At 59.2% G+C, this 18879-nt stretch overlaps 1 protein-coding gene across 1 annotated transcript in view; it reads left to right on the forward strand.

Moving 5' to 3' along the window:
- The window catches only part of BMP7 (bone morphogenetic protein 7), a 90835-nt gene that overhangs the window by 64577 nt on the left and 7379 nt on the right, over positions 1 to 18879 (forward strand). The window contains exon 4 of the mRNA XM_030309338.1: positions 10998 to 11195. Coding sequence (XP_030165198.1) covers positions 10998 to 11195 — 198 coding nt within the window. The remainder of the gene's footprint in view (positions 1 to 10997; positions 11196 to 18879) is intronic.

Genomic DNA, 18879 nt, shown 5'->3' on the forward strand with positions numbered 1-18879 from the left:
TTTTTCTCTTAAGGGACAACCAACCCTGTTCTCTTTAGTTTTTGCCACTGTCTTTCTCCCCCAAAGTCTGGGGCTTTGTACGCTTATTTCCTCCAGCCTCTGCTCCCCCCTGGCGTGAAGGGGAGGCTTGGCATCCACTGAGATGGCCTAGCCTGCTGGTTAAAGCTTGGGCTCAGGAGGCCAGACTCCCCGGGTTCAAATCCCACCTCGGCCGTGTGCAGCCATGTGACCCAGGGTGAGTCACTCCATGTCCCTCCTCTGGAAAGTGGGGTTAATAATAGTTTCCACCGTCCAGGGTGGTGGTGAAGGATCAGATGAGCTCATGCAAGTGAAGGGCTTAATTGCCCAGCTTGAGGCAGCAGCCGAGCACAGAGCACTGTCTGCCGTGGTCCCTCGTAAGTCCCGCCACGGGGCCTCGAGGCAGATGCCGCCGTCCAGCTCCTCATGGCACAGGGGAGGACGCCGAGGCCCCTGAGGGTGTGCGGCTCCCTCTTCCGGCATCCACCTGGGAACTCCTCTCCGTCTATGGTGGGGGGGGTGGTGTAGCCTAGTGGTCATAGCTGCTGCCCAGAGTCAGGGCGAGGAGCAGAAGCTGTACCCCTGACTCCGGGCCCGTCTCCTCCCCGCCCGTCCCCTCCCACGCCGGGCACCGGTTGCTGGGCAGGGATGCCGCCCCCCCCCCCCCCCCCCCGGGGACTTGGCCGGTCCGTCCAGGCACCGTACCTGCCACGGAGACAAGTTTGGCCTGGCTGCCTGGGTCAGGGCGGGACCAGCCGCTCAGCCCGCCGGGGGGGAGCCGAGGTATGCCGTGGCCGGTGGGGGCTGTGAATTTGGGGATCTTCTCGGGGATGAGATGAGAGGCAGGTGAGCCCGGCGGTTCTGAAACCACGGGCTCCTGGCTCTGCAGTTGTCCATCGGAATCCCCCGGGGGGCTCGTAGAGAATACGGATTGCCCCCCCCCCCCCCCCCCCGGGGCAAGCCGAGTTCCAGGTGTCTCCGGCCCTTGGGGAGGGGAGGGGAGGGGAGGGGGCACCGAGTCAGGTACAGCATCTCACCCCGATCCAGACCCTAGCAGCATCTTGCAGCCCGCCGGGCGGCTGCCGGAACAGGGAGCCCGGGCCCTGTCGGGGGCCTCAGTTGCCACGCCCGTGCAATGGGCATGATGCCAGCAGTGCTGGTGAGCTCGCCTCCATCCTGGCGAGGCACAGACGCCACAGGTCTCCTCTGAGAAGCTTGGTGCTTGGTGTGGGGTGAGCCTCCCGCTCGCAGGGTCTCCGGATCCCTCCCGGGACCACCCGGGAAGCGGGCGTCCGGTCCCTGTCCCTGCAGCCGCGCCTTCCCGCGGGTGCCCCCGGGGGCGGCACGGCTGGGGCCCGTTGGGGGGAGAAGCTCGTAAACGCTCCGGGCACCTGTGGCTCATCAGGAGGAGCCAACTGGGGAGCATCGTCTCGTCCGAGGGCAGGACGCCGTGGGAAGGAGGCCGGCGTCTCCCCGTCTCTCCCTTCGTCCCGAAGGCAGGAGGAGCGGCGGCCGCCCCCAGGCCACCCAGGCTGTGCTCCCCGCTCCCGGGGCCGGTGGGAGAGGAGCCGAGCAAGCCCCGACGGAGGGGTTCCGACGCGTTCCGGTGCCACCCGAGTGGAGGGCTGGCCCGCTGACCGGGGGGCCGTCCCTGCCGTGCCAGGCGGGCCGAACCCTCGCCGTGGGCCAGGCGGCCGGCGCGGGGCTCCCGCGCAGAGCAGAAGCGGGACCGGCCGGTGGCACCCCCGCGGACTCGGGAGCCGACGGCCCCAGTCCCTGCTCCTGGGGCAGCCGGTTCAGCCTCTCGATGCCTCGTCCTCTCGTCTGTTCCACGGGCGCGGTGATGGCCGGGAGGAAGACATGAATGGATTTGCGGTAAAATGCTGAGTCCTGGGCCCGGCACCCTGGCCAACCGCACGTGTGCTCGAGATCGCCGTCGCCGTGCTCGCTGCTCGCGGTGGCCCGCCTGGGGGGTTGTCAGCAGGGGAGCAGGGGAGGAAACCGAGGCCCAGCAGGTGGGGTAACTTGCCTGAAGGCACCCAGTGCCCTGGGCAGACCGGGGGCTCCGCCACGGGTTCCCAGTCCGGCGCCCCCAACCTCGCTCTTTGCGGGACCGCGTCCGAGGAATGTGGTCAGCGGGGCCCAGGCCGGGGGAGGGTTGTGTGGTTCAGTGGGTGCCCGCCGGGTACACGGCCAGGCCGTCCGGACAGACAGCCCAGGACCGCCTGCAGGTCCCTCCTTGGGAACGAAGCTGTTTGGGAAGGAACCCAGAAGACCGTGGGCTTCCCGCAGGACCATCAGAAGCGGCCAGGGCTGCATCTGACTTTCGTGGACTCCTTCCTTCCATTAAAGAAAAAAAAAAAAAAAAACACCAAAAATTATGTTCTATGACCACGTTAGTATAAAGATGAATATAATCCTGGCCGGATTAAAAATGAAAACATTTTCTGCGACCCCAAAAAGTTTGTGTTTTGTCTTCCGATTTTAAGAGACGTTAAAACATTTCACGGGCCCCTAAAAGTACCGCGGGCCTGGGCACGGTGCCCGCGGACAGCTTGGCCCCGGGCCCTGCCCCCCAGGCCGGAGAGCGACGCCGGACTCTCCCTGCCCCGTCAGACCTGCTTGTTAGAACCAGCCTCCTGCAGCTACGAGCCTCTCCGCCTGCACCGGATACGCGTTTCTTCACTCAACACACATTTGGTATGGCAGCGATTTGTTGTAGGCACCGGGGCTACGGCCTGAAGGATTTTGCCGTCACCTCGCCCACATTCTTGTAGGAAGGTGGAAAGCGGAGAGACCGTATGCTGAGGGTCAAGGTTCAGGCTGTGAAGACAAGTTCAGAGCCTCGAAGGTTCCCAGGACTGCTTCTGGCTTCTCCAGATCAGGGCCCGTGGTTCTCCCGGGGCCGCCTTCCATCTCCAAGCTGCCGGGAGATGATGGAGACGTTGCTTTGGGCCAGAGATGCCTCTGTCCTTACAGACGTGAAAACACCTGGTCCCTTGTTCCCAAGACAAGGACTTCAGCATTTGTCCTTCTTTATAGGGTCCTCCTCCTCCCCCCTGTAGAGAGAAGAAATCACTGGGAGGCCCAGGAGGGCGACGTCTAGAAGCCCTACCCTTCCAGTTCAAGAGGACGATGCGGTGGCCTCCCTGGCCCGTCTCACACTTCTGGGGATTGCGAGGCATTTAAAGGATTGGGGGCGTATGCTGTCCCAAGTGCGATGCTCGGCTGGGACGGGACCAGGAGGTGAGCCGTTCGCCCAGGGCCGCTGGGGAGACAAAGCCCCAGAGAGCCGAGGTTGGCGACTGGTCCCGCCCCCAGCGCAGCGGGCTCCAAGGTGCCTTTGCCCTTGGTGTTGCTTCACATCCTGTTTCTCCAGAGGCCGAGGGAGAGAAAACAGGAGGCCTTGGTGACCCAGAGGCTGGGAGGGGTCCTTCCAGGGCTGGGTGGGCAGCAGGGGCCGGGACAACATTGGGTGATTGAGGCCAGGCAGATGTCACAAGCGTTAACTGCGTTCTCACTTGTCACTTGGGCCTTGGGCCATCGAGACAAGTGGCTGGAACCGGCGTTTTGCACAATCAACAAAGCGCATTCTTACGCCTCGGGCCTCCGCAGGGGAGCCCGTGGCTCTGGGCCTGGAAAACAAGGAAACCACAGGAAAACCAAGATGCTCCTTCTCTGTGATGAGGCTGTGCTCTCTCCTCTCCCGAGAGGCCCCCGTCTGTGCCCCGGGCCGGTTCTGGGGGGACGTCCTCTGGGCTGGGCGTGTGGACTCTGCTCGTGCCATCCCAGGACCTGCCGGTGGTGGCTGTCGCCCGCCCCCGTGCCTCGGCGAACCCTCCCCTGCCGTTTGAGGCTCCGCGTGTCGCCCACATCCGTGCCTGGGCAATCTTTCCTCCCTGCGTCTCCGTCCACCCGGACTCAGCGACGGTCTGATGATTAAGTTCACAGCTTGGAGCCCGCTTCCCCGCCCGTAAACATGGGGTCAGGAGGCCGCTTGGAGCAGCGCACGGAAGGGGCTCAGCGCAGTGCCTGGCGCAGAGCAAAGGGGCCGGAAGGATGGTTTCTCGTCTTTCTTGTGAGCCACCAGCCGCGGAGAACCGACTCTGTCGGGAACGCGTTCATTGGCAGGTAATAGACCATAAAAGTGTCGCGTCTCGGGGGCAGGTATGGTCGCCTTTACGGTCGGGGGTATGTGGAGGCAGGGTCGGTTAGAGCAGAGGTCAGCAAACTTTTAAGTACCTACAAAGTTCCTGTAAAGCACCGGGTAGCAATGGTTTTAGGCTTTGTGGGTCAGAGGTGCTCCGTCACAGGTCGTCCACTGTGCCATTAAAGCATCCAAACAGATGGTGAGTAGGCGGTAAACGGAGGGAGAGCAGGTCTAGAGAGCAGAGTTTCTCTACCTTGGCAGTATTTGGTTTTTTTTATTGTTTTAAGTGTTTATTTCTTAAAGCATTTTTTAAAATGTTTATTTTTGAGAGAGAGAAAGAGACAGAACGTGAGTGGGGGGGAGGGGCAGAGAGAGAGGGAGACACAGAATCCAAAGCGGGCTCCAGGCTCCGAGCTGTCAGCGCAGAGCCCGACGCGGGGCTCGAACCCACGAACCGCGAGATCGTGACCTGAGCCGAAGTCGGACGCTCCACCGACGGAGCCCCCCGGGCGCCCCTCCACCTTGGCACCGTTGACATTTGTGCTAGATCGTCCTCTGTCGTGGGGTCATCCTGACTGGGGGCCGCTCTGCATCCTGACAGAAGTGGTGATCATGTGAGTCTTCTCACGGCTCTGTATACGAGAAATGTCATTTTACTACATGCTCACTTAAAACCCCAAGTTTAAAAAGCCCAGAAAGCAAAAACAGAAGTAAAACACCCCACGAAAGAGGCCAGCTGTGTGTTCTACTAAAGAAGAAACCGGCGAAGCCCTCACCCTGGCCCCATAACCTGCCCGTCGGGTGGACCAGATGTCCCCGCCATCCTGTTTCCCCAGGCATCAGTTACTGTCGCACATCGGGAAAACCTTTCTCCCCGAGCTTGCGGGGCACCTCTGGGCGGATTCAAATACGGGACGCCCCGTTAAATTTGAATTTCAGATAAAAACCCAACAATTACTCCGTGTAAGTGTGTCCCACGTGCTGCAAACATGGTCATTTATCTGAAATTCAGATTTAACCGGGCATCCTGTATTTTCATTTGCAAAGTCTGGCAACCCTGGACTTGGGCAAATCTTCAGGTGTTTTTTTCCTTTTTTTTTTTTTTAACCTATTAACTCTTAGCTACACTCTAGATCGTTTCCGACTTCCCCGAGGATACAGACCTTATGGTTAAAGTATTGGGTTTCTCTGCCCTCCCTGCCTAGACCAGGTATGTCCCCTACCTCCGTCCCTCTGCCTGGCGCATGTGGCCCGACTCCGTATCTAGCGTGACTCGCCCTGGACACTTAGAAACAATCAAAACGAGCACGTGTGCTTGTGTGTGCTATAACTGTGACATCATACACTGAAATCAAATTCTTCCCCCAGCCCGCCCACGTGTCCCGTCCTTCATTCGAGCCTCTCTTGGCCCTTTTTCGGGGGCATTAAAATAAAAATACACTTTTCGCAGGTACATACCCACGGAGGTTGGCATATGCTTTAAATTTCCTCTCTCCCGGGTGTAATCACGCTACATCTTGTTCTGTTCCTTCTCCACGGGGCCCCGCGGGAGCCTGGGCCTGTCTTGTTCCTGGTTATAACCCCCGGGGTGCAGAGCAGTGTGGGGCTTTGGCCCGCGCACCGTGAATACTTGTAAAAAGGTGAATGAGGGGCGCCTGGGTGACTCGGTTAAGCGTCAGGCTCTTGATTTCAGCTCAGGTCACGATCTCCTGGTTTGTGGGATCGAGCCCCACGTCAGGTTCTGTGCTGACAGTGCGGAGCCTGCTTGGGATTCTCTCTCTTTCCCTCTCTCCCTGCCCCTCCCCTGCTTGCACTCTCTCTCTCTCTCTCTCTCTCTCTCTTAAATAAACTTAAAAAAAAAAAGATGAATGGTTTAGGTGCCTGGTCGGTTAATTGTCTTGGGAAAACGCCACATTGTCTCTAGGATTCTGCAGCTAAAAACTGGAAGGCAATGACTTCCAGTTGTATGTCCATCCAGGAGAACAGGTGCTCACTTTAGGGAAGTGTGGGTAAAGCCGTGGCTCTCCACTGGGACATGTGGCCTCCTAGGGGACACTTAGCGATGTCTGGAGACAGCGTTTGTTGTCAGGACTCAGGGAGGGTGCTCCTTGAGCACGTCTGCCATGCTGAGGTGCCCCCCGCTGGCCTGAGTGCCTCCTGCCATCGTCTGCGTGAACGTGCTTTGGCCAGTGTCGAGCCCTGTCCTGTGCCGGGACAGTGAGTGGAGGGGACCACCCTGCCCTGAATTGCCGGGCTGGATGGAGGGCAGCACAATGTGTGTGGGGCCCAGAGAGGCCACCCAAGTGCAGGGGTCTAGAGGAGAGCAGACGGGAGGGGGCTCCGTTCCAGATCACCATTCACCCCACATACCCCCCTGAGCGGGCCTCAGAGGTTTGGCCATGTCCCCCCTCTCCAGACCCTCTGTGGCCGCCATCGTACCTAGAATGTGATCCAGAGCCCCCGCCAGGGCCCCCAGTGACCCAGCCTCATCGTCGGGCCCCCTCCCTCCCTCCCTCCCTCCCTCCCTCCCTCCCTCTCTCTCTCCAGCCCCACTGGCCTCCTCCCTGTTTTTTTTTTTTTTTTTTTTTATTTTAAGTGTTTATGTACTTATTTATTTTGAGAGAGAGAGAAAAAGTAAGTGGGAGAGGGGCAGAGCGAGAGAGGGAGAGAGAGAATCCCAAGCAGGCTCCACACGGCCAGCGCAGAACCCAGCGCGGGGCTCGAACTCACGAACCACGATACCACGACCTGAGCCGAAATCAAGAGTCGGACGCTTAGCTGACTGAGCCACCCAGGCGCCCCCGCCTCCTCCCTGTTCTTCAAACACACGTGTGTGTGTTCCTGTCTCCGGGACTTGGCATTTCCTGTTCCCTCTGCTGGGAACATTTCTCTCCCAGGACCCCTGTGACTATGCAGCCTTCCCTGACCAGTCCCCCTCGTCCCTGTCCCTGCCCCTGCCCTAGACTGCTTCTCGGCCATCACCACCGTCCCTCAGCTCGTCCCCACCCCCCCTCCCGCCCCGGTGGGCCCCCAGGGGGTTGTTCTGGCTGTTTTACGTGCACACCTAGCCCAGGGCGGCCCACGGCAGGCGTGCCGTCGATAGCTGCCGAATGAACTAATGAGTCAGTAACAAGGTGGTTGTTGAAGCCTGGAACACATAACGCAGACGTCCACGGGCAGGAGAGGATGACGTAAAGGCATTTCCAGATGTGAGGCTCCTCTGTGGCCACGAGGGATGAGGTCAGTGTGTTTCATCGATGTGGAAAGATGTCCAGGGTATATTGCGTAAAAACCAGGTTTATAGGAAACGGCAGTAACAGTACAATCCCAGTTATGAGGACCTGTGCACACGTGTGACTGTGGACACACGGGCAGGCAGCTCAGACTAAACAGTCACAGGGGGTTTATTCATCTCGGTGGTTGGGGCGAGAAGCAAGCTTCAGGACCGGTTTGATCCAGTGGCTCAGGGATATCACCAGAGGTTCCATGTCCGTGTCTCTGCTCTTCCTTCCACCAGGGCGGTCCCACTCGAAATTGTCACCCACCTGTGGTCTCTAACTGGTGGCCATTTCTGGGGCTCCGTCCACTCCTCCTGCCTCAGTCCTGTCCAGGGACTTCCTGGAAAGGAAACTTCCAGGGTGCCTCCGCTCCGTTCGTTGGCTGAGTTGGGTCATGTGCCCGCCCCTGAGCCAGTCGCTGCAGCTGGAGGACTAGTTGTTGTCTCGTAGGCCCACCCCTAAGGCACAGCTGCAGAAATGAAAATTGGGCTGGGTACCAGGGACAGGAGCCATGGCATCATCCCCATCTCACAGATGAGGAATTAGAGGCCCCAGCATGCAACCTGACCTCCCTCGGCCCACACGGCTTGGTCAGTGGCAGCTGCGGGTTTAAACCCCCTGAAGACCCACTTCCTTCCCCTCTGTCTGCCCGTTTCGCAGCCGAGGCTGTGCGCCGACAGCTGTGAGGGCGAGCTCGACCCCCTCCCTGCACACACTGCTCACGGCGCTCGCGTGTACTGTATCTAGATCGGCATCAGCTTTTCAGGCGAGGCATTTTTATTTTGCCCTGAAAGCCTTCCAGGTGGGGGTGGGGGCAAGATGCAATTCCTAGGGGCTCAGCTTTAACGGTTTCTTTTATAGAATCGTTCGAATTATAAATGCATGAACTCGAGGAAACCCTGCTGAAGAATGCAGGAAAGCCGAACGTTTAAAGGGGTTAAGGTAAAATAGTGGTGGACAGGGGAAGTCTGCTCTTTTAAACACTGGCTGTTAAAAAACCAAAGCGAACCCCCTGGTGCTGGTCTGGTCCCTGGGAGGCTGGGTTTCCTGACTTGGGCCCGTCTGGGGGGCTCCAGGTGAAGTTAATTCCAGATGTGGACGGGCCCGCGGCCTCCAGAAGCTCCGCTCCCGCTCGCCTCCGGCTCCTCTCGCCTAACTCGGGGTGACGCATTCCTGTCGTGGGTACGCAGCCTGGGTTCAGATTCGGCTCGGCCCCTCCCCAGCTGGGAGGCCTTGGGCAGGTTACTCAGCCTCTCGGAGCTCTTCTCTCGCGAGTGAGATAGGCTTTCTTTGCCCCCTGTCTCTTGCTTTATTCTTCTTTGGGATACTTAACCACCAGGAGGCAGGACATCAATCCCTACCGGCCAATGGCCTGCTTGTTGCCGCAGCCGAAAGGTAGACTGATCCCGGCTCCCATCCTACTGCACACCCATCAGCAGAGCACAGGACACCGAGATTATTCTGCCCGCCTTCTCCTCTCTGCCTCCAGGACCCCATATCCTCTGGGTGTCCTCCTTCCTCCTGCCCACGCTTCTTCTAGATCCTTCTGACTGGGCACCCCTGTCCTCTCGGTGGTGGAGACAGGATGCCTGGGCTCAGCCCTTGTAACGCTTGTCCAGCTACACGCCCTCCCCAGGTGAGCTCCTCTCTGCCACCCAGACGGCCCCCCGACCTCTGCCCTGAGCCAGCATTTCTCCAGCACTTGGGGAACGCAAAGCTCTGCTCTGAGAAGCGTCTGGGTGTTGAGTGGCAGAGGCGGGACTTGAACCCGGGACGTCTGGCACCGGGCCAGAGCACGTTTGGCCCCAGGTCCGTCTCTCCCCCCGGACCAGGAGCTGTGCTTCCCACGCGCCAGCTTCCCTCCCGCGTCAGGTGGGCGTTGCAGACAGCGGCCGCGAAACCACCTGCTTTCGCCCTCCGCCCTCCCCTCCCCTCCCCGGCTGGTTCTCTCCACCCCACCCCCACGCCCGCCTCAGTTTCCCCACCTCCATAAACGGCCCCTCCCTTCCTCCAGGTGCCCAGGCTCAGAGCAGGAAGGTCAGGGATGAGTCCCCACCTCTTCACACCCTCTCTGTCCAGTCCCTCAGCAAGTTCTGTCACTTGTGTCTTTTCACAGTCCCTCCAGGATCTGCTGGTTCCCAGCTTCGGAGGGACTCCCGTGACGCGACCGCTGGGCGAAACTGGGGAAGGAGCGCGGGGGGCGCGTCCCTGTGCGTTTTCTTCTGCGACTTCTCCTGTGAATCCGTATAATTATTTCAAAATGAAACACGAAAAATGAATTTAAAAGACGGAGTTGAGAAATGGACCGTTGAGGAGCCCCCCGTCCCCTCTCCCTGCCACGGCCCCGGTAGCCTCCACCGGCCCCCCCACCCGGCCCCCCCAGGACACCTGGGCTGCTCTGTCACACACAGCAGGTGGCCGTCTCGGGGTTGCCACTTCACGCAATCGCCTCGGTCTCCTGGGCCTTCCGGGAGGCCCCAAACTGGGGGCCGCAAAACAGCGGGCCGCACCTTGCTAAAGCCTGGAGACCGCAGGCCCCAGGGCCGCACCCTTCCGAGGCCTCGAGGAATGAGCCCTTGCTTGCCTGTCCCAGCTTCCGGGGGCCCCTGCTGTTCTTCCGTGTTCTCTGGCCTCCTTCCCTCCGGGTGTATGCACGTGGGTGCATGTGGGTCCGTGTCTCTCTGTGTCTTCGTGTGGCCTTTCTCTGAGGACACCCTCCGAGCCCATGTGACCTTATCTTAACTGATTGTGTCCGCAAAGGTGCTGTTTTCAATGAGGTCACATCCTGAGGTTCTGCACGGACTTGAACTTGGTGGGGGCTGGTGGGGAGGGGACGCTGTTCGACTCGGTAAACAGAGTAAAGGTCAAGTGCTTGCTGTTGCCCACAGGACCCGACCTTACCTGTGCTCCTGAGAGTCCCCCACGATTCATCCCCCGACCCCTTTTCTTCCCTGCCTCCCCCCAGGCTGTGCTCCAGCCAGGCAGCCAGCGTCCTCACTGCTCGTTGAGAGAACCCACCTCGCTCCCTCCTCCCAAGCATTCGCCTCGGTAGTGCCCTCTGCCTGGAACTCCTGTCCCCAGACATCCACATGGCTCCCCCCTCCCTGTCACGCAGTCCTCCGCTCAGACGGCCCCTCCGTGCCTAGGGTGGCAGTCACCAGGGCTGTGTGCAGCTGTCCCCGCCGTCCTCGGGCAAGCAGGCTTCTCCCACCTCTTGAGCTGGTGGATCGCATGACCAGCTTGGGCCAATGAAATGTAAATGCGACTTCCGCTAGCCTGAGACCTGCAAACCTCAGCCTGCCTGCCCCACCTGCCCGCACGCCCAGAGGGCAGGAGGTTTTCTCTGTGCGGTTCCCTGCTGTGTTCCAAGCTCCTGAACAGCATGGCACAGAGTAAATGCCGAATAAATACACGCCGGGTGGACAGATAACGGATGCGTGAATGAACCGTGAGGCGGGAAAGAAATCGTGTCCGGGCGGCCCCTCCCCGCTCACCGGCTCACCGCTTCTCCCATAATTGATCTTCTGTGCATTTGGCTGCTTCCGGTCTAGGGCAGAGCATCAACCCCAAGTTGGCGGGCCTGATCGGGAGGCACGGGCCCCAGAACAAGCAGCCCTTCATGGTGGCCTTCTTCAAGGCCACGGAGGTCCACCTTCGCAGCACCCGCTCCACAGGGGGCAAGCAACGCAGCCAGAACCGCTCCAAGACGCCCAAGAACCAGGAAGCCCTGCGGGTGACCAACGTCGCAGGTACGCCGGGCCGGGAGGGTTAATGCACAGCCCCTGAGGATCCCACAGGCCCCCGCAAGGCCCCAGAATTCATCCTGTACTCAGCAAGTGACCCTCGAGCCAATGCAGCGGGAAGCAGACCCCGCAAAATCCTGTGCTGTGCAGATCCCACTGCTTTAACTGGACAAAGTAATAAGTTCGTGTAGAAAGGCACATGGCGGCACATTTGTGCGTTACGTTAGTATACAACGTATACTAGTGTGTTACAATGTATACTAGTGTGTTACAATGTATACTAGTGTGTTACGTTAGTATATGTTAGTATAACAAGATGCCAGTCCTGTCAATTTCCAAGTACGGAGAATCACGGCCCCAAATAAATGAAAGCAAACTCTGAAAACGTGCAGAGCAGGAGACGCCGCCCCAACATCCCCAGGAAGGCCACTCCTTGGGAGAGGAAAGGAGGACAAACGGGGAGAGTTTGCTGTGTCTTTAATTGTATTTCTTAGGTGAAAAATATTTGAAACTCATGGCTCGCTTTACTGCTTGTTCCGCATGGGCGGTAGTGGGGTTTTTTTGAACGTTATTTGGGATACTTTGAACGTTTGTTTGAAATGTCAGAAGTAAAGAAAAAAAGAGCATTAACTCTTTCAGTGTATTTTGGGGGGTACTTTTAGGTTCATTGAAATGTTGCATTGTGACAAGTAAACACAAACTGAAAATAAAGGGAACATCTTCACAGCAAGCAGCTCAGAGGTGAATAGCAATCCTGAAGGTAGTGAATTCCGCAACAGAAACTTCCAGGAGGTGCTACATTTATGTACTCTGTGCTTCTTGAGGCTCTGAGGCGGACGGCCTCCCATGTTGAAGAGGGGGCGACAGTGGGGCTCAGAGGGGTTAAGTCACTGGTCCGGAAGTGCACAGTGCAAGTAAGTGTCAGCCCTGGGATTCGAGCCTGTTGATTTTGCCGGGAGGCGTCTGCCTGCACTGGATGAGCTTGGGTTCCTCCACAGTCCTGTTCAGTGTTTTCTGACGATTCACCAGGTGTCTGCTGAGCCCTGCCTGGGCCTGCCTTTGTGCCGGCATCGGGGCTTGGCCGAGACGTGGTCCCTTTCCCTACCGGCTGATCAAGCAGCAGGATGTTGATGGCATCTGGTGGCCTGGGGTCGCTGGGATGAGTTTTGGGGCCTGGCTGGCCTGGACCGGCCTCTTCAGCACGGTGGACGCCTGTGGCCTGCGTGCCCACACCCTGGTCCGTGCCACGTTCTGCGTAGCAGACGCTGCCTCTGTTAGGGAAAGATGCTTCTTGATTTTTCCCCCAGAGCAAAAAGAAAATTGCAAATAAATTAAGTTGGCCCGCAGACCACGTCCCCAGTGGGCTGCAGAAATGACCCACCGCCTCCGAGGAGCCCAGCTTGTGCCCCGTCCCCCTCGCCTTGGCTGGGTGCGCTGCTCTCCAAGGGGTATCCCTTGGCTCCTCAGGAAACTGTTTGCAGAATAATGCCCCCCCCCCCGCCCCCGCCAGGCCTCCGATGTCCGTGTCCTTAATCACCAGAACTGGTGACTGTTTCCTTACGTGGCCAACGGGACCAAGGCTGCCGATAGAATCCAGGTTGCTAATCAGCTGACCTTAGGATAGAGAAGCCTGGACGGTCCAGGTGGGCCCAGCACCGTGCTGTCATCACGTGGGTCCTTAAAGGGGGGAAATCTCTCCCCGAGTCAGAGGGGCGGCGAGGCGCGATGTCGCTGGCTTTGAAGCTGGAGGCGGGGTGGGGCACACGTCGCGAAGGCGGGCTTTTCGAAGCTGGAAGAGACTAGGAAACAGATGTCCCCCTGAGCCTCCAGGAGGAACGAGGCCCCGTCGAGGCCTGTGATGCACTTTCCGAGCTACAGAGCTAGAAGCTTATAAAGTGGTGTTTTCAGCCACCGTGTTTGCAGAGCGGTTGACTCAGCAGACGGATGTGCGGGAACACGTCCCCCCGAGGCCATCACGGAGCTCTGGGTGGGCTGCGGGGCAGGGCAGGGCAGGCAGGGTCCGCAGCAGGGACCAGCCTGCCCGCCGCGTGGGGAGCTCTGAGCTGAGCTCGTCGGCTCTGCCTGCCGCTGGGCCCGGAGCTGGCCCGAGAAGCATGTGGGGGGATCACGGGGGTGTTCAGAAATAGGGTGGTAAGCCGGCAGAGCGGCCCCGACCCCCAGATTGACCCCATATTGTCATTAGCTTCCTTGGCCTCATGTGACCAGTTTTTAAGTGTCTGTTCGTTTTCCTTCTCGAAGAAGAAAGGAATGGTTGCTGTGCTTGGTAAAGCTTTCAGAGTCGGGTTTCCTGACCCCCCAGGGGCCCCTGGATGGACTCCAGTGGCCCTGGAGACGATGTGCAGGGATTTGCAGGGAATCTTTTCAGGCAGTTGGATCCATCCTTTCTCGGGCTTCTCAAAAGGGTCTGTCATGCCCCCTGATTAAAATCCAGCAACCGGGGCGGCTGGGTGGCTCAGTCGGTGAAGCGGTTAAACGTCCGCTCAGGTCATGATCTCATAGATTGTGAGTTCGAGCCCCGCGTCCGGCTCTGTGCCGACAGCTCGGAGCCTGGAGCCCGCTTCGGATTCTGTCTCCCTCTCTCTCTGCCCCTCCCCTGCTCACATTCTGCCTCGCTCAAAAATAAATAAACATCCAACAACCGGATCCCTTCCTTCGCATTGGAAGCCTCCTCTGTGCCGGCCCTGGGGACGGGGGTTCAGTGGGGAAAGCCCAGCCACCGTCCGTCCTCGGGGTTTGGGCCAGGCTGGAGGTGGCTGCCGCTCCCGGGCACACTTACTAACAGGCCTGAGAGGCAGGGGGTGGTGACTAGGGACGGATGCATTGGGGGAGGGGACTTCAGGGAAGACTGTCCCCCCGAGAGCTCTGGGACCAGCAGGTGCCCTCGAGGCCTGGCTGGGTCGGCTGGACCAGGGTGACCCAGGGAGCGGGCACAGAGACTTCTGGCGGGAGGCGACAGGGCGCCTTCGAGGGGAGAGAGAGGCCATGGTGGCTGGGACCAGGGGACGGCGGGGCTGGCAAGGTGAGCCATATCAGGCTCTTGGGAGCCCCGTCTTTGAGTTTGAACTTCATCCAAAGCAAATTTGGAAGCCTTGGCAGAGTTTTAAGCTACGATGGGGGGCGGGGGGGGGCAGGGGTGATGAGAATCATTCTGGCTGTTCTGGGAATGGCGAGGAGCAGGGTGGGGTGTCAGAGTGGGGACCCCCGTTGGATGTCTTTCCATATCAGCCAGGCAGGAAGCACGGGCAGATTCCTTGCCAGCCGACACGCAGGAGGGAAGGAAGAGGCACCAGGCCTCAAAGTCTTAGAATTCGACACCCGGTTTCCCCCACTGCATCTTCCCCAAACACTCATCGGGTCTCCATTTGCATAACCCCCAGGACGGGGCTCTCACTACCTCACGTGACACCTCTTCTAGCTTGCTGGCGGTCTGCCTCCTTCCCGGGGCTTGCTACTTCCTGGCCCCTTTTGAAGTTCATCTAAACCCTTCCTGGACATTTAATTTAAAAGCCATAGCAACGCCTCCCCCCGCCCCGCCCCACCCCAACAGACTTGGTAAACCAGAATGGCTGAATGTGTGAGTACGTACATTCACACCTTTTGAAGTGCTTGGCCCCACGTGCTGGGCTGGGAATCCTGCTCTAGGGCCCTACGAGCTGAATTCTCTCTCATACGCAGCCCATCGTGTGCCGGGGGGGCCACGTGCTCCAGCCTGCTGTCCACCACGGAGCTTTCTCTCCTGCAGGCTCATCCCCCCCTTCTCCCCTACATACACCCCAGAGCCTTCTACTGCTCGTAGACGGTGTGGTTGGGGATGGAGAGCCTGGGTCCGTGGCCTCCCTTCGACTGTCTTCTCCCCACCCCCCTGGTAATTAGGCAGCTCCACCAGATGACCTGGGGGGGGGGGGGGGGTGTAACTTGTCAGCGGCTCAGGCAGGGGCCGGTGGAGGCGGATGAAGCCGTGTGGGGTTCGGGGGGATAGGGCAGACCAGAGGGACAGGGGAGCTGGGAGTCATCTCTTCTCCCCTGTCCTAGCCTTTCTGCTAACACGCGGTCATCTTGAACCAGGACCTCTGACCGCTTTCTCCCAGAGCAGCCCGGCGATCCAAGGAGGCCCGGAGTTACAGTGCAGGCGTCTGGGTCTCTGGTGGCAGGGCTGGTGACCGGCCCCCCCCCCCCCCACCTCTTACACCTACAGCTGGCCTCACACGCTGCTGCTTGCAGCCTTGGTCCGTTGGGCCTTGGGTTTCAACATCAAGCCAGATATCATTGCTTCGCTTTAAGACAGGATTGGGGAACGTGGCACTCGGGCCGACCCTCGCCCTTCCTCTGCCCGTGGCAGACATTACTAATCGATGCTGGCACCTTCTCCTCACTGAGCCTCGCGTAGCTTCGGATCCTTCGTTACCCAGGACATGGAGCAAAGCTTCGTAGCCGCGCCCCTGTCCCAAGTTAACGCGCTCAGTCCTCTGTCTCGTTCACGCGTCACTGGGCTGAGGGGAGGCTCCTCCTCCCTCCCCTCTACCTTCCGGCTCCCTACAGGGAAGGCGGGGAGGGAGGCCTGTGCATTGAAGTTGCTGCCTGCGGCCACGGGCATTGCCACAGCAATGGAGGCCATCTTTGCAGTTCCGCTCTGCATTCCGGACAGCATTGTGAATGGCCCGGTCGGTTTCTGGGGCTCTTCTCTGATGGCTCCCTTGACCTCGACCGTCACGTGTTGAGTGCCACTTGGCCCTCCAGAGGACCCCCGTAGCCGGTTCCCTCTCTCAGCCCTCCGGCTGCCAGGCCCAGAGGTGGGGAAGGGGAGCCCGACCCCCCGCTGCCGCTCTGTCCTCCCAGCCACCCCTCGGAGCTCGGTCAGCAAGGCCCGCCTTCTCCCCCGTCCACACTGCCTGCTGCTGAGCCCCGCTCACCCCTCCTCGCTCCTGGAAGGTTCTGGTGCCTGGCCCTCTGTCCGTCTGTCGGCTGCCGGGGCTGTCAGGGTTCTCGCTGACCTTCGCGGTCACGGACGGCGCGCTCCTCCCTCTCCTTCTGCGTCCTCGGGCTGGAGCGTTCCTCCTTGGGATGCCTCTCTGGCAGACTCTCACTCCCTTTCGGTTCTTGTGCAGATGTCACTTCCTCCCAAGGGCCTTCTGTGAGGACCCTCCATCGCAGGGCCCCCTGGCAACACACCCCCTCTCCGGCCTTACTGCTCTCCTCGACAGGACACAACTCAAGCTGACCCGCTGATTGATCATCTGTCACTGGAAGGCGTAGGCGCCCGGGGCAGGGCTTTGTTTTGTTGGCGCCTGTCGCTCTAATGCCTAGAACAGTGGCCGCAAACTAGTAGACAGACCCCCAGGAACAGATGGCATCAGTGAATGAATGAATGAATGAATGAGGCACCAGGCAGTGACACTGTGTCCCCCCCCCCCCCCGGAGGTCATTTCTGTAGTTCCGAGTGTCTGTTGTGCTCAGTCCAACGCGGTTTTTCTCACCGGTTTGTAAATCTTTAAAAACTGCCTTCCTGGGCGTCTGGGTGGCTCGGTCGGTTGAGCCGCCGACTCTTGGTTTCGGCTCAGGTCACGATCTCAACGGTGTGTGAGTTCGAGCCCCGAGTCAGGCTCTGCACGGCCAGGGCAGAGCCCGCGTGGGATTCTCTCTCTCCCTCTCTCTCCGCCCCTCCCCCATGCTTGCGTGCGCGCTCGCTCGCTCTCTCTCAAAATAAATCAATAAACTTAAAAAAAAATAGAAAATAAAAATTGCTTTCCTGGACTATAAAGATATGTATAAAATCGGGAATATTCACAGAGGCCGACGAAGGTGGAAGTCGCGTGCGGTTAACCCGGCCAGCCGTGAACACGGCTCGTCACCTAAGCGTTTCCGGAAAGCCCGTCCGAGACCGTTTTCTGATTGCTGTGCCCTCTGCCGCCCTCCCCCTGCCCTCCCTCCTCCTCCTCTCGTCCAGTATTCCTTCTCTTTTGTCCTTCCCATCCTCACTCCCGCCCCCCTCCATTTCGCTTCAGATTTGTTCTCCGCCTCCGGGTGGCCCAGGTGGCCGTATGTTTGGGGTGTCTGGGACAGCGTAATGTCTCGCAGGTGTCCGAGGGGGTTTCCCGATCTGCTGTGGCCGCCACACGTGACTTCCTAGAGAGCCACCCCACCCACTTCCCAGATGGGGAAGTTGAGGTCCAGGGAAGGGAATTCAGTGATACCCTTTTTATCTGACTATTTCCCACGAACCTAGAAGCCACACGGGGAGAATTCTCGTGAATCAGAGGAAGGCGGAAAACTGGTGTGTCGTGGGATTTGGAGGAAACAAGGCATTCGCTTTCAATGGCTGAAGGGTGTCTGTGTGAATGAAGTTCGTGTGTAGTGTTTTTTATGGTCATTTAAATTCAAGTCAGCAGCGAAGTCTTGGCTTCAGGAGCAGGCCCCTCCCTCGCAGGTGGGCCGGAAGGAGAAAGATCAGCAGCTTGTCGCTCTGAGCCGAGTGTCGTGCGAGACTGATTTGAACATTCGAGGCCACCCCAGTAGACACTGGATCCTCGGCGAACGAGGAGCCCAAGGTCTGGGAGAACCGGGATGTGACTCCACGGCTGGAGGGGCACCACCCCCTTCCCTGGTCCACACCCACTGGTCAGACTCCACTTGGGAGCCGGTGCGCTCTGGGGTCTACACCTCCGGGGTCTGTACCTGGGCTCCAGCTGACCACCGGCCCCACACCGGGACGCACCTTCCTAGGTAGGACCCGCTGGGTGGTTTGGCCGCAAGTCTCAGAAGCACAGATCAAGTGGCATCAGCCGCCAGGGAAGCCATCGGCTCGCGGTGCCAGGGCCGGGTGGGCGCGAGGGTTGGTTGGTCCACAAAGTCAACGACAGTGGAAGCCCGGCTTTTTCGACCTTGCCCTTCTGTGTTCCGAGTTGGCTTCTTCTCAAGGCTGTGGCCGCGTGGAGCCATCAGGCTTCATTCCTCTTCTGCTCCCGAGTGATGGGGGGAAGAGCTGAGCACCGTATCCCATGCGTCTTTCTTAGGAATCAGGAGACTTTTTCCAGAAGCCCCCAGCACGCTTCCATCCACGTGCTGTCGGCTTGGATCGGGCCGTTCGCTCTTACCCGAACGAGTCCTCACTCCAAGGGTGGGAAATGAGCTGGTGAGCTCAGTCCTGGGTTCTCAACCGGGGCGGGGGGGTGCCGGGAGCACCTGAGGCCTCCAGGAGGGCCACTCCCCTGGCCGTCTGAGAGGCCTGACCAGGCAGCGGGAACGGGGTACATCTGGAAGCCTCCCAGGTACGGGCCAGGTGAGCAGGCAGCCCCCGTTCCTCCTTGTGTCTCTCATCCACTGGTTTCATTACCTTCTGGGACACTTAGGCCTGGAGGCATCACAGCAATGGACAGAAGCTGGGGCACTAACCTCTCCTTTAGTTGTGCGTTAATTACACAAATATCAGTGGACACTGGCTCTGGGAATCCAATGGTGACCTTGCAAGACCTTTTTTGAAGGGGCGACATTCAGACAGGCTTGAATATCAAGTAGATACAGACATACAAAGATCACAAGAAACATTTCAGGTGCAGAGAACAGCAAGTGCAAAGGCCCTGAGGCAGAGACAGGCTTGGCATTAGATTCACAGCACAGAAAGAAGGCCGGTGTGATTAGAGCTTAGCGCTTGATGGTTTAGGAATCTGGGTTC

Source organism: Lynx canadensis, chromosome A3, assembly GCF_007474595.2.
Source record: "Lynx canadensis isolate LIC74 chromosome A3, mLynCan4.pri.v2, whole genome shotgun sequence".
In the NCBI taxonomy this organism is placed as follows: domain Eukaryota; kingdom Metazoa; phylum Chordata; class Mammalia; order Carnivora; family Felidae; genus Lynx; species Lynx canadensis.